This window comes from Pholis gunnellus, assembly GCF_910591455.1.
Source record: "Pholis gunnellus genome assembly, chromosome: 5".
Classification (NCBI taxonomy): Eukaryota; Metazoa; Chordata; class Actinopteri; order Perciformes; family Pholidae; genus Pholis; species Pholis gunnellus.
This window is the reverse complement of record NC_136531.1, coordinates 3122109-3136687: the sequence shown is the minus strand read 5'-3', so window position 1 is coordinate 3136687 and position 14579 is coordinate 3122109. Positions and strand designations below refer to the sequence as shown.

Genomic DNA, 14579 nt, shown 5'->3' with positions numbered 1-14579 from the left:
GTCTGGTCCTCGTAGTCGTGCGGTTTCATCTCTCTGGAATAAATACTTTTGCTCCCATGTCTTTCTGGAAGCACGAGCAGAGCCGCTGAGCTCTGCAGTTTCACTCTGCAGCGACACAATAGCGACTCTGAATTGTCCTCGCTGGGCAGCCAATGAGGTCAGAGCAGCGGCAGCTCCGAGTCCACCAGCGGGCCGGCCGCTGCCAGTTTCCAATCGGACTCCCGTGGGTGTCGGGGAGGGGTTGGGTTGGGGGGGGGGGGGGGGGGGGGGTGCAGGGGGCAAAGAGAATTTTCCAATCCGTCACCATTGTACCAATTGTCTATAAAGATTCATGTGCGAGTGAAGCTCTGCCTTCAACAGGAGGGCTATCAAATTCCAAATCACAGTTCATGAAAGAATCCAAACAAAGACATGAATGACTCGGAAGATTTCAAGGTAACAAACTCCTCATCTAACTTCCTCTCTTGTATCTTAAGCACAAAGGTGTGAATAGATATACAGCAGCTTTGGCTTCAGATACATGGCTTGTTTTTATTTGACTTTTGGTTTGTGCCTTTTTAAATGTGAATCCTCACACTCTTCATGCAAACTTGACACTTTTCTTTTTTTATTCCAGAGTAGAAGCAAAGACCAAATAGATGGCACAGGGATGAGCCTGCAGGGCACCAGGAAGGGGGTGAGGGTGACGGGGAAAAATGTACCTCGGGTGGATTGGGGCAACAGAAGAGGAGGTCCATCCATCGTCCACCCGCCCACCAGCGCTCCTTTACCTCCAGACGCCCCCACCGTGATCGCCATCGGCCCCCTGCCTCACAGGGCCCCAGAGCCAGCTGATGATCCCAGGATGGAAGAACCTGCCGTCGGGGAGGATTGGACCACAGAGGCGTCCTCTCAAACCGGCGTGTCCTACGGCGATTCGGGCGTCCCCCGGCAGACCATGGAGGAGCTGAAGACCCTCCTGAGGGACAGTCCTCTGCTCAGCATCCGGGGAAGAGACTACGTGAAGCCAGGGAGTCCTTACACGTACCTGCATGGAAGCAGCAGCGGTGGTGGTGGTGGAAGGCCCGACGCTCGACAGGACGATGGGAACCCCAACAGGGCGTTCAGCACCTTCAAACCCCAGTCTGACGCTTCCAGAAGGGGGCCCAGGTCCAGAGAAGGCACATCTATTCAGCAGCCTTCCGCCGTGGATTCATCCAGCTCAGTCAGGTCCAATAACAACACAAATAGGCAGCCTGGAGTTAGGGACAACACATATGCAAGCGACGGCTCCTGGGGAGAGACTGGAGCTCCTCATACAGGTTGGTGAATCTCTGGTTAAAAGACAAGTTAATCCCGGATGTAGTTTAAAACATATCTTCTCTTACAAAGTGAAAATAGAGCAAATAGATTAAATATAGCTTCAGTTCTGTGAGGACGTACATTAAAGATGCTCTTGTCTCCATCTTTGTCCCATTCCAGTTCCTGTTTTAAGTTGGACTGAACCTGGACACATTTATTGATGGAAATTGACTTCTTAAACCTAAAAAATATATCATTTATTTTACTTGTGGTCTTTTTAATTGATTTGTCAGTTTAATCTTTTAATCTTTAGGTTTATTTGGATCTATGGTTTGTTGGCTACTTTGAGTTTGTTTTCTCTTTTTTTTGGTCATTTTTGGTCGACACAGAATGTATATATATATCCGCAATAAGCAAATATCAGCTCTTGATGCCACTGGAGCTTCACTGAGTTTTAGAAATACTAAAGCTGGGATGGACTCTTCCACAGATAACGAACACGAGACTGTCGAGATCTTTGGGAACCAGACGTTCATTGCAGCCATGGAGCAGATCAAGCAGCAGATCGCCAGAGAAAACATCAACTTTGTCCGCTTTGAGGCCACCGACCTCCACGGGGTGTCCAGGTCCAAGACAGTGCCTGTCCGCTTCTTCCACGTAATCACCTCACCTGCTTATCTATCTATCTATCTATCTATCCATGGTGTTCTTGTTTCTTTATTTGTGTGAAGGCCTTTACTCTCAAAAAGGGTATTTCCCAAACAATTTTGAATGAATGCTTCAATGCAAACATTGCATCCACAGGAGAAAGCGGTGTACGGGGTACCGATGCCGAGAAGCTACTTGGAGCTGACCCTGAGCCCTAAGAGCAACGAAGTGGACAACGCCAGCACCGCCAACTTCAGCAGCGACGTCCTTCTGATCCCTGATCTTTCGACCTTCAGGGTCTTACCCTGGGCCGAGCAGACCGCCCGGGTCATCTGCGACCCCTGCACGGTGACAGGAAGCCCCCTTCGCACTTCGCCTCGCCTCATCGCCAAGCAGCTCCTCGGCCAGCTCCAAACCCTCGGATTCTCCCTGCACTCGTCCTTCACCTACGAGTGCTGCGTCCTCGGATCGCCGGACCGGATCGGACCAAAGACCCTCCTGTTCCCGGCCACCACCCTGCTCGGCAACCACGACCTGCCTTTCTTCCAGCAGCTGGTGGAGAACATGTACTGCATGGGCGCCGACATAGACAGCATCGCGTCCGCGAGCGGCCCCGGCCAGATGGAGATCAACCTGAGGCCGGAGTTTGGGATCGCCGCCGCAGACAGCGCCTTCACCTTCCGCACCGGCATCAAAGAGATGGCTCGAAAGCACAGCTACATCGCCAGCTTCTTCACCGACGACGGGATGTACAACGCCGGGGTGCTCTCTCACAGCTTGTGGGACGCAAACGGGCGACGAAGCCTCTTCCTCAGCGGGGAGAAAGCTGGCGAGCTGTCCGAGATCGGCAGAAAATGGCTGGCCGGGCTCCTCGCCCACTCTGCTGCCCTGAGCTGCCTGATGTCGCCCGGCCTGAGCTGCCGGAGCCACATGGCCAAGACGATCAAAGACCCCAAACGAATGCTGTACGCCACGTGCGGCTGCAACGACAACAGCAGCTCCTTCAACATCAAGTGTCACGGCGGGAGGGAGACGCACATCGACAACAAGCTGGGCTCGGCCATGGCCAACCCTTACATCGTGCTGGCCGCCACCGTGGCCGCGGGACTGGACGGCATCAGGAGAAACCTGAACTTTGACGGCGGTCTGACCAAAGCCCCCTGTCAGCAGAAGGACTTCGCCGTTCCCGTGAAGCTCGACGACGCCCTGGAGGCGCTGGGGGAGGACCACGTCATCCGCAGCACCCTCGGGGAGCCGTTCATTCAGTACTTCATCGCCATGAAGAAGTTTGAGATTGAGACTCAAGAACTGGACGATGAGAGGAACAAGTGTCTGGAGTATTTCATCTAGAAACCCGTCTCTGTTTTATAAGATGGGAAACACACTTCCACACAAGTAAAAAGCATGAAAACCAGCTTGAATAGCTTTTTTATTTTATATATTATGTTGATACTTTATCTAGATAAGATAGAATAATCCTTTATTAGTCCCACAGCAGAGACATTTGCAGGATTATTATCATACGGATTGTAGATATTTTTCAGTTATTTCAAAATAAAGGTATCAGTACACCCTCAATGTGCAAAGACGTTTTGTTGTTGTTGTATATATATATATATATTTCTGGAGTTTAATGATAATTACATCCTCTTGGGGCCGCTAGTGTGGCTGATTTTAACTTGTTTCTCTGTAGTCTGAGGTATTCACATCTTATTGTATTCAAGTGTTTCTCAGCTAAACTTTCCATCTCTTCACAAAATAGGACACAAGAGAATTTATTTAAAAAGCACATGTGCTGTGTGTGTTTATTTACATATGTGTCTGAGTAACCCTGAATAGTCAACAGACTTCACTATTTCATCACTATAGCACCAATAAAACCTGTTAACGGGGATAAAGTCATTAATCGTGAGCCACATTAAAACAAACACCTCATTGGTCCCAGTGAACTCTTGGTTTTAAGGCTACATGTCCGTTTAGTCATCGTGATTTCTGTGTTACAGCCACACAATGCTTCACACGTGAATATCCTCCATGTGCCAACGTCAAAATCATCAAAACATGAGAAAATGTACATCAAGCCGTGTGACAAAAACTATATTTCACAAATGTGACAATGCAAAAGTACATTTTTTTTGGTTTTGTTATGTTCAACAAATTACATGAAAAGTCCAAAAACCAACAGTGATGTCAATACTTTCTTACTTTCCAACCCATTTCTTCCTATGATAGATAGATAAAAACAAAAAAACATGGTCAAAAATACATAGTTTCATATTTAAATAAAGGTCTCCCCGAAAACAGCTGGTCACCGTAGCTTTTATCAGACGATGGATTTATTGGGGACCCCATTTGGTGCTCTAGTGAGCAGGACGGTGTGTGTGTGTGTGTGTGATTGAGTCAAAATAAACTACAGTGTGTGAGTTCATGGTGATGAAAGAACAACAGTGTGTTTTTAATGGAGGTCTGTGGCCAAGAGGAAGAAGAGATGTCACCAGATTCAGGGTAACACACAGACACTGATTATGAAGCAGAAACCGGAGAAATCACATCTTGTGTTTTGGCGTCGGTGGTAAATAAGATCTTATCTCAAGCCATATTATTAATGCATACATTATGCGACCATTTGAGGATTCCTTTGCTTGATGAAATGCAAAAGCAAAACCCTGAGTTAATTTGGGTCGAAGTTATTTAAGGTTAAAGTATTTCAGACTGCCAATCATATTTCTAAAGCCTGGAATAGAAGGCAAGCTCGGCTTTGAATGCAAGATGTGTTTTTTTCTTTGCTTTGTTTGTGTCTGTGTGGCCCCCTTTGACATGCACTCATATTGTACTAGCGATACAGAGAGTTGGTGTTTCTGGTTTCTTTTTGCTGTATGTTTGATCATTGTTTGTTTATGTAATTTGTGTTTCATCAGACTATATGGGCTGGTCTTCATCGCGAAAATAAAGGGGAATAAATCAATCAATCTGTGTCTCTGTGTGGGAGCCCAAATAAATCAATACACAACGCATGGGTCGCACACTGCACTTTGCCGTCGTTCCTTGAGCCCGGCGGCCGTCTTCCCGTCCTGCGGCTCTACTTGGTCTTGCCTATTAGATTTCCTACTCGCTGCATGAATCGTCCCAGTTTGTTGTCAGTCGCACTTTGTGTCTGATGCGTAGAGTCATTCCTGTTCAGGGAGGAGCTTCTGTCTCTCTCCGAGGGCGACACGCTGGATTTATCCAGAGGAAGAACTTCAGGGTTAAGCAAATACTCGTATCGACTGTAGACTCTCTGTTTCCTGTGGTGATAGACGGTCGCTCCCTCGTTGGCCTGAGCGCTCTTCGAGTCTTGTTCCTGCTCCCCGGCGGGGCTCGGCTTTTTTTTGCTTGAGCGCTGAAGAGATAATCTCGGGAAGGGAGACTTCTGCCTCTCCGTCTCCGATGGGCTGATGACAGAGCTTTGCGACCTGGGGGTGCTCGGCGATTGACCTTTCCTGGTCGTTTGCTCTGCCGCGGGTGCCTGCGAATCGTCTGCTCTGCGAGCTTGGCTTGACCCCGTGGAGCTCAGAGATCTCAGCGACGCCTTTCTTTGGAGGGACTTCTCGTCTTTCCTGTGCGCTTTCTTTTCGTCTTGTGAAAGCATGGAAGATACTTTCATCCTTAGGGAATTCTTCCTTTGAAGGGGCGGCTCCTGGTGCTGTGCTTTCTTTTTTTCCGTGTGACCACTCTTAGCTTCCAGTGAGTGCTGAGATCCTGCAGAAGGGTTTACGATTTTGGGGACAGTTTGTACCTCATTGGATGTTGATTTCTTTCTCTCCCGTGGAGCAGCTGAGCCTGAGCTGTTGGCTGCCTTTCCTGTGACTGAACTGTTAGCTGCCTTTCCTGTGACTGAACTGTTGGCTGCCTTTCCTGTGACTGAACTGTTAGCTGCCTTTCCTGTAGAGCCGAGGCTTCCTCCGGCTTTACCCTTGAGCTGTGATTCTGCAGGTGCGCTGGATTTAACAGAGTTCTCCTTTGGAACAGCTTTCTCGTCTTTGCAAATCTCTACACATCCGTCTTTGAATGCAGCCGAGTCCGAACTGTTGACGCGTGAGCCCTCTCCCTTCTCTTCCGGGATCTCAATCAAGGACTCCATCACTCTTGGGTGTTGGAGACCGCTGGGCTGCAGATGAGAGAGCTTGAGCGATGGATCGTTCAGTGTCATTTCGAAATCAGCAGCGGAGGTCGTCCTGGAGAGAGGCTCGTGCCAGTCGTATGTCTGCGTTGTCCTGCGATCTGGAGCCATTGTAACATCGTGGTGGGAGGCAGAGCGCTGGCCATTGGTGAGAGTTTTCTCTCTTTTGTTGACTTCCTTACTTGGCTCACTGTCTTTGTTGTTGGCCGGTTCCAGGCTGCACCCGTTTTGCTCATTTGGCTCTAATTCTGCCACATTCTGCTTCATGTCCAGACCCCACTTATGTTTAGGTCTTTCCAGATTCTGATACACAGACCTCAAGGACTCTTGGCTCTGCCTGAGATTGGTGTATTCCTGCAGACTGAGCCTCTTCTGCCTCATTTCCTCCATCCTGGACTTGATGTCCCTCGACCTGTTGTTAATCAGCTGCGACTGATGCTCGTTTAAGCCTGTGTGACTGCTATACGGAGATGTGATCGGCGTTATCGCGTCACCCGATGCATCTAGAGGCACGTCGCTGTCGTTAAAGTACGTGTCTATCTTCCACCTGTGGAGGGAGGTTTCAGAGTTGAACGGGATCAGATTCTGGTCCGCTCCGTAGCGAGTCTGGTGCCTGCGGTGGTGCTGAGACAACCTGTTAGGTCCCGTCTTCTCCGGAGCGAAAGGGACTCCGATGTCCTTGGACCCCATCCTCAGCCGAGTCATGGAGTTCAACTTCTGCAGTTCTCCGCCATAGCTGTGTCCCCGAAGCAGATTCCCCATGTCGAAACAGTGAGACTGATGCAGCCTCTCCTGCACGCTCAGGCCCCGGGTCATCACGGCGGCGTTGTTGAACCTGTCGTCCTGAGCGCTCCTCGTGCCGCGCGTCACTTTGGATCGCATGTGAGGTTGGTGGAGGGCGAGCTGGCTGGACTTGGGGCTCTGTAGGGCCACAATGTCTCTCAGGTACTTTACAGATAACTTCTCCTTGGACAAGATGGTAGGAACCGTGGAGCGAGCGTACAGTCTGCGAAACTCCTCGTCATAAGAGCCGACCAGCTGACCGGTGATCACCAGCGCCATGCTGAGGTTCATCTTCTCAAACGCCCACGTGTAGCTGAAAAGGAAAATTCAGTCATCAGAGAGCCAGCAGAGATGACGATGATGAAAAGCCCTTCACAACCTAGAGCCCCTTTCGGACCTCCTGCAACGACACGCTCCCACCCGCAACCTCAGATCCGTCAGGTGCTTAATTAAGACCAAAACATTTGAACACTGTTAACGGAGAAGAAACCAGAAATCCTTTTTACTTGATTTTATGTTTTGGTCACTTAATCTTTTAAGTGAGCACAGGGTCATATTTCCACCTGGTTTTCAACATGTGGTCTGTATCTGGATTTATTATCTGAATATCTGATCCACAGCTGTGCAAACCTGTTAATAAACGTAGTGGTAGTAATAAACATATTGATTCTACCTGTCTTGTTGTCAGATAAGTAATGAATACATTTATTCTGAAATCACTTTTTTTGGACTGAGACTATTACTATACTTGAGAAAGCAAATCTTGAGTTAGCTGAACCTTTAACTTGCTTTGTTTCTTACTTTTTTTAAATTAGTTTTCTTAAGAATATGGTCACGGATTTTACACCTGGTCGAGAGTCTTCTAGATGCCTTCTGCATGCATTCATACCTGGCACCCACAAGTGCTTTTCCTTATCCAGAAAGGACACCCAGACACAGGTAGCATGTTAGGGGTCCAATACCAGTAGTGTACTGGATTTGTGGTTTCATCTTAGTTAACTCGGGCATTCACGACTGCTGGCAATCGTGGGAGATCTTTCATATTTTTTTCATGGAATGACAATGACCAATTCTTGTCAAAAAGGTCTCTAATACAACCAGAAAAGAGTTAACTAATGTAGGCGGGACAAAGGCTCCTAGAGGCCGTCTACCAATAAGCTGCGATCTGATTGGTCTAAGCACCTGGCGATACTGTTTGGCTTTCTTGCAGGAATTGCGGGCGCTATTGCAACTGCTTCATTAGTGCACCGCGCCAAAACCACAGATGAACGACAGCAGCACAACAATGCACCGTGTCGACTAGTGGTTTTGATAGTTGACTATTCTGTAAAACCATAGTTTACAAATTTCTAAGAAAAAAGAAAAAAAATCACGAACAAAACAAAGAAGAGGCAACACATTGCCTGAAATTAAATCAGGAGAATTTGAGGTATTGAGCCTGACAGGTGGATTCAAGAATAAATATCGGCCTCTGTTTAGATTTTATTGTTGACTGTACTTGTATGACTGACTCACCTGTATGTTCCATACAACACTGTTCGGCAGTCCACCAGAAGAAATCTTTGCTCCAAATCTCCTCGAAACTTCACCCCGGACTGACACTGATACTGCTGCCCATGAACCGTCCGAACACGTATGTTCTGGTGGAGAAAACAAACAAAAGGAGTCACAACGTTAGAACCAGAAAAAAGAAACAAGTTAACTTTTTTTTGTCATTGTTTTAGTTTTTTTGTACTTTTGTGATTTTTAAAATCAGTAAAGAAAATGTACGTGTACCTGCATAACAGGTTTTTGGCCACTTGGGGGCAGCAGAAACAACACTGACATATTATCACTTATTAACTTGATAGACCAAACAGTTTCCTATTTACACTTTCATTCAGCAGACAATGAGTGGTGTCAGTACGACGCCGTATTAGGGCCATTGTATGTAAAGAAAATTTACAAATTTACAAAGGAGGATAATATTCAGAGAAATAAAGTCAGAATTTATGAGAAAGAAATCTGAGATCAAAGTGGTCAAGTTATGAGAAAAATAAACACAAATTTATGCTTCACAAGTTTTACAAACTTGCAAATGTATCCAACACAAACAAACAGTCTCAGATCAAAACAGGACACTAGGTTCAGAAATCTCCACACACACCCTTTGTGATCCTCAACATGACCAAACCCGTGTGTCAGCTTCTCTGAGGAAGGTTTTTTTTGTTGTTTTTTTTTATGTTGCTACCGGCTAAGCAATTAGATCTCAAAGCCGCCACTGTGTTCCACTCTGACTCACTCACTGTTGTTTGGACTGTGGAAACATCGACCTGATGCTGTCTAACAGGAAAATCCAGCCACGCTAACAGATCTGTCCTGCGGCTGCTGCTGCAGTCGTCTCGCATTGTAATGACGGCGTTTTCACCAGGGTGTGTGGAGCAAATGTCAGACTTAATCCACTAAAAGGCTCCTGCCAACAGAAGAAAGGTCAACGCCAGAGGCGAAGCTTCCTCCGGCAGGAGCGGGAAGATGGGTTGTTGTTTTTTAAGATCAGATTTAACAAGTTGTACATTTTATGTGTGGTACATTGTGGCTTCTCTCTCTCTGTCCATTTTATTGACTAGACAGGAAGTAATCAACATCGAACCCTATTATCTAAATCTTAAAATCCTCCTTCATATTTCTCATCAGATGAAAGACGAAGTCATTTAGAATTAGACAGGAGGGAGTCGATCACGGCTGCTCATATTGCTCAGCCTATGATGACTGAGGGAAATGAATGGATGTAGATTTATAGAAATATATATATATTTTATGTCTGTTGATGTTCTTTAAATGTATTCAAATTGGCACATATTTAATAAGATAATGCCTCATTTACATATTTAAACAGGACATTTCTGAAAACTTGTAAAATGAAAAAATGTTATAAGGTGAATCTATTAGTTAAAGAACTTGAACCTAAAGAGACCATTTGTTTGTGTTATTAGCCAGACATGTAATAAGACATCTATACAAACAGTCTGCTTGGAACAAAAGCGTGAATATGCAAATTGTGTTGATTTCAAGTTTTGACATGCTCAGTGTTCCAGCACTTCCAGCTTCTGCATCACGCTTGTATGAGCCGCAAGCTGGACGAGGATTTGACTTCCAAACTATTTGTGACGTCACAAATCATACTCGTTTGTCCACCACTTAAAATCAGATTTTGAATGAGCTCAAACGTCATTCTGCAGGAACAAGAAGAACACGTTTTATTCTCAGGTGAATTTACGTCTGTGTTTGTTTGGTAATTTAAATGAAACACAGACACCACCCGCGCGTGACGCTTCCAACAACAACAAGTACATTTTTGTACGGTATGTCACTACATTACAGTCATTTAGCTGACGCTTTTATCCAAAGCGACTTACATTTCAGATGCTATCATACCGTAGGCACAGCTACGGGAGCAATTTTCGGGGTTAAGCGTCTTGCTCAAGGACACATCGACTTGCAACTAGTGGTGCCGGAGCCAGAAACAGGGGTTTGAACCATCAACCCTCTGATTGAAAGACGGCCCTGCTCTCCACTCAGCCAGTCGCCCCCGTCAGCTGTTACTGAGAATGAGAGAAATCTATTTGGATTTAGGAACAGAAAGCTGTCTGACGTTGGAACACCAAAGTTGTTCTTGTTCTGTTGGAAAACATTTTTAACATAAAAAACAAACGTGTGGGTTGTGATGCCGTCACAACATGTAACACGTGTGTCATAGTTTGAGCCCATTTCCCCCAAAGCGAGACTCTAAAACACACTTTTTAGAGCGTAGATGTTCTCTGAGCTTTTAGGAGACTGAACAAAGTCTGAATATTTCATCCAAAAGACACTTCGGTCCCACTTCGCTGCTTTTACTGTGTGCAAATAGAATATTGTTTCACTAAAACAGACTTGAGGTCTGTGTGGAGGAGTATAGGGGGGACGGGAGGCTGCACCTCTTTCCCCCAAAAAACTCCTCATAGACTTCTATACAACCAGAGGAGAGCGAATGCAAGTTTTAAGACGTCGGCTTCACTCGGCAGAACCGCAGGTTGCCGCCTGTCTTTAGCATCACAAGGCTATGAATTGTGGGTAATTCCCTCCAGCAATGTTTGCAGAAATGCGGACTAACAGAATGTGCTGCATGAAGGGCTCAAAATGTCTGCGAAAGAGACCTGACAGCGACAGCGACCTTTAAGTCCCGTGAGTGTGGAGATTTGGGATTCGGCACATGTTGTGTTTTTGCTCACCTTGAGGTCTTGGACGTTGATGCCCACCTTCTGTGACATGGTGAGGAAGCTCTTGAACTGGGAGTCATCCAGGAGGATGTAGACCACCACTCCCCTCAGCGTGGCCGTGACGATCTCTTTGAAAATATCCACGTCGGTGAAGACGTCCATCGCTATGGCAATAACCTGGAGACATCGTGCGGTCCCAAAGATTACAAAGTTATTTTAACGATGTATTTATTATCTAAATGACAGGTATAATACAAAAGTTCTACCAAGAAAAAAAACACATTTTTAAAATCAAAAATTTTCAAAAAGTCAATGAATGAATATCTCTATGTTTAACGCTCTAACATCTCTCCATTTGATTTAATATATTATTTAAGACATTTAAAAACAGATTGAAACATGATTCTGGTGCCGTGAAGGAGGAACAGGAAGGCTAACCGTGTGGTTGAAGAGTTAACTCAGCCTCCTTTATGAGGTAAATCCTCAATCAGACATGTTGCATCAGATAGATGCATTAAAAGAGGAGCGGTTGGTTCTCTTGGCAACAAAAAAAAAAGCTCCATTAAAGTCATGTCAGAAGCCTGATTTATTTGTTATGTGCTTAAACAATGATCGGACGGGTTTTAATCATAGTTTACAATCCATGAATAAATTGAACCCTGCACACTCACAAAGACACACACACACACACACACACACACACACACACACACACACGCACACACACACACACACACACACACGCCCTGCTGTATATCTGAACGATTAGTTTCAGCTCCGGTCGTCGTCACAACGTGTGGAGAACATTCAAGCAGAGACACGTTGGCTGTTTGATGTCATGTGTCTGAAAAGTGAAACGCGGCCTTCGTGTTAACCTTTTCATACTCTAATCACAGCTCAGGGTGCAGAGTAATGTGCAGCCAGTTGTGTTGAATGTGCCTCCTGCAGTGGTGAGATGTTCCATCGTCTATTCTTTGAACAGAAGTCGTGACTAATAACTCGCCCTGAGGTGCTCACTTTTTCCTGCCAGTCAGTATTCTGCCAGCTGAAAGTCACGGTTCTCTCTCACGTTCTCTTCACTAAATGACTGCTGCTGCTCAGTGTTATGTACAACTAATGAATGTTTATATATATATATATATATAGATATAGATATATAGATATAGATATCATACTTAAGTAAACGTTTTTGAATGTCATGCATTTCAAATTTAGCATTTTGCAAATTTTTAGCGGAGTAAAAATCTGAATATTTGCCTCAGAGATGTAGTCGAGTAGAAGTCTAGAGCAGCATAAAATAGAAATACTCAAGTACAAGTACCTGAAAATTGTACTTGAGTAAATGTACTTAGTTACATTCCACCGTGCTTTGAATGTTTACTCGATGAATAACTGCGTTACGTTATTGTTAATATTTACTGATCTGTCAGCTGCTCTTTACTTTACTGCGCTGTAGTTGGTTTGATGTCCACATCATTTAATTTAATATTTCATTTGTAACTGTTTCCAGTAAAACCTGTAAAGGTCGACTCCTGTCTTTAGTGATTGTGTTTAGCTTGCTGCAGCGACACACACAGTTTACAGCTCACAGAATGATCATGTTCTCCTTTAGAACGTGTAATTATCATTTTAGCACACGAGCGACTGCAGGACCTTCGAGAGCTGCACAGGCTCTCACACGAGGACTGAGTCAGATGAAATGTATTCAGACTGTGTGATGTGTTTCTGCACGTTCTCATTTGAATGCAGCACCTCGGAAACTAAAATCCAGGAAAGGAAAATTACGGACAAAATGATTTTTTTTTTGAAAACACAATGAAAACAAAATCTCTCCGTCGCTGAGCTCATGACTGAGTGAGCGGAGACGCAGATGAACCTCCGGCTCAGCTCCTTCTCCGTCACATCACCGCTGACGGAGCAGCTCGGCTGACAGCTCACACTGAGGGAGAGACTCCTCTTCTACGTCTTCATCGTTTTACTTGTGCTTTACGAGTACTTTCATTTTATGCTGCTTTATACTTCTACTCCACTAAAGTACAGCAAATGTACTTTTCACTCCGCTATACATTTATAAGAGCTTTTTTACTTAAACAAAACATATATGTTTTACTTTTACCCTTAAGTCGGGACTTTTACTTGTAACGGGGTATTTTTAGAATGTGGTATTACTACTTACGCCTCAGTAAACGAGGCCTACGGTGTGCTGTGTATGCAGAGAAATATGTAGCGTGATGTGTATTTTCTTCTTTGCAAAGCAACGCCTTCCATTGTTGTGTTATTAAACGCTATTGTCCTCAGTGTGAAGCATGTGCACCAGAGACAGGAGGATGAATCTGTGCCATTCGTTTCCCCCTCGATGGATAAGATGACTCTGACGTCACCTCTCACAGTGTTTATTCCAAGCATTCAACAGTATTGTGTTCTCTCACCTGCCTCGCCTCCTGTATCTGTTTGCGAATGACTTCTTTGATGCTCGGCGTGCTTTGTCGGGGCGGGTTGAACAGCAGGCTGATGCTGGTGTCCTCGCTCTCCAGGGACACCTCCGGCCAGCCCAGGTCCAGGTCGGGCACATCCTCGTCCGACTCGGTCGGGAAGTAGGTGGAGGGGCTGGCCTCGTCCGTGGTGACCTGTTTCCCCTCCGAGGGGTCGTCCTCCTCCTCCTCGACCGGTAACTCTGCATTGTCAAAGACGAACAGGATCTCCTCCTCCGACAGAAAGTGGCTGATCTGCTCGGCTCGGAGGAACTCCTCGTAGGCCTCTTTGCCTCCGCACAGCAGGGCATAAATGGCCAGGCGGTAGGACTCTTTGTAATGCGGCTGGATGTAAACCGGATTGTTGTCTTCTTTCAGGGAAGACAGGCAGGACAGATTGGACTCCATGGATGCCAGAACCCCCTCCGCTGAGTCTCAACGCGCTCAACAGGCCTCTCCTTCACCTTCAGTGGGACGAGCTGTGTGTGACAGTTAAACGTGCAGATGTTCAGTCTAAAGCCTAAACCTATAATGAAGCAACACACAGTGAGAAAAAGCAGTTGACATTATGTAAAGTGACAATGTTTGAAACCTGTCCAGCAAGTCTGATTCCCCACAAGGTAAATAGTACATGAGGCGACAGTGTGACAAAAAAAACAACTCAAACAGACTTACTTCATGACTGGAAACAGAAATCCACGCAGAGTCCTGGACCTTGAAGAAACAGCTTTAAAAAAAAGTTAAACTCTCCAGTGAGCCTTTGTGTGTGTGTGTGTGTGTGTGTGTGTGTGTGTCCTCTCTGCAGCATGAACCAGCCGGCAGCACTGCAGGTGTGACAAATACCTCGTCGTACCTTGGCTCCACTGACTGCTCACAAGACTGTAAGAAGCCCCGCCCATCTCAGCTCACCTGGGTTTCGGTGCAGCGGGAGCAGGTTTTGTTTATCTGTTCAGCTGTCGGGCCCGGATACACAGCAAAAAACACAAAATGTGCACATGTGGG

General features: G+C 45.9%; 2 protein-coding genes across 2 annotated transcripts; one reads left to right on the top strand and one right to left on the bottom strand.

Annotated features, from left to right (window-relative positions):
• Positions 1-411: 411 nt before the first annotated feature.
• lgsn (lengsin, lens protein with glutamine synthetase domain) lies at positions 412-3279 on the top strand (the record flags this gene model as incomplete). The annotated part of the gene is made up of 4 exons (XM_079159836.1): positions 412-435; positions 617-1301; positions 1772-1938; positions 2086-3279. The coding sequence occupies 4 exons, from the start codon at positions 412-414 to the stop codon at positions 3277-3279; spliced, it is 2070 nt and encodes a 689-aa protein (XP_079015962.1).
• A 168-nt stretch (positions 3280-3447) lies between these two features.
• LOC306696630 (uncharacterized protein) lies at positions 3448-14412 on the bottom strand. The gene is made up of 5 exons (XM_079160290.1): positions 14253-14412; positions 13536-14056; positions 11119-11283; positions 8387-8511; positions 3448-7184 (listed from the first exon to the last, which is right to left on the bottom strand). Exons 2-5 carry the CDS (start codon positions 13983-13985, stop codon positions 5009-5011), a joined length of 2916 nt encoding a protein of 971 aa, XP_079016416.1. The 5' UTR covers positions 13986-14056; positions 14253-14412; the 3' UTR covers positions 3448-5008.
• Positions 14413-14579: the final 167 nt, after the last annotated feature.

What these genes read in the sequence shown, in the direction of transcription:
- LOC306696630 (XM_079160290.1), bottom strand. Translation starts at nt 13,985, where the DNA reads ATGGAGTCCAATCTGTCCTGCCTGTCTTCCCTGAAAGAAGACAACAAT. An exon ending in AGATACAGGAGGCGAGGCAG is followed by an intron (nt 11,284 to 13,535) that starts GTGAGAGAACAC and finishes CGATGTCTCCAG; the next exon opens with GTTATTGCCATAGCGATGGA. An exon ending in GTGTTGTATGGAACATACAG is followed by an intron (nt 7,185 to 8,386) that starts GTGAGTCAGTCA and finishes TTTCCTTTTCAG; the next exon opens with CTACACGTGGGCGTTTGAGA.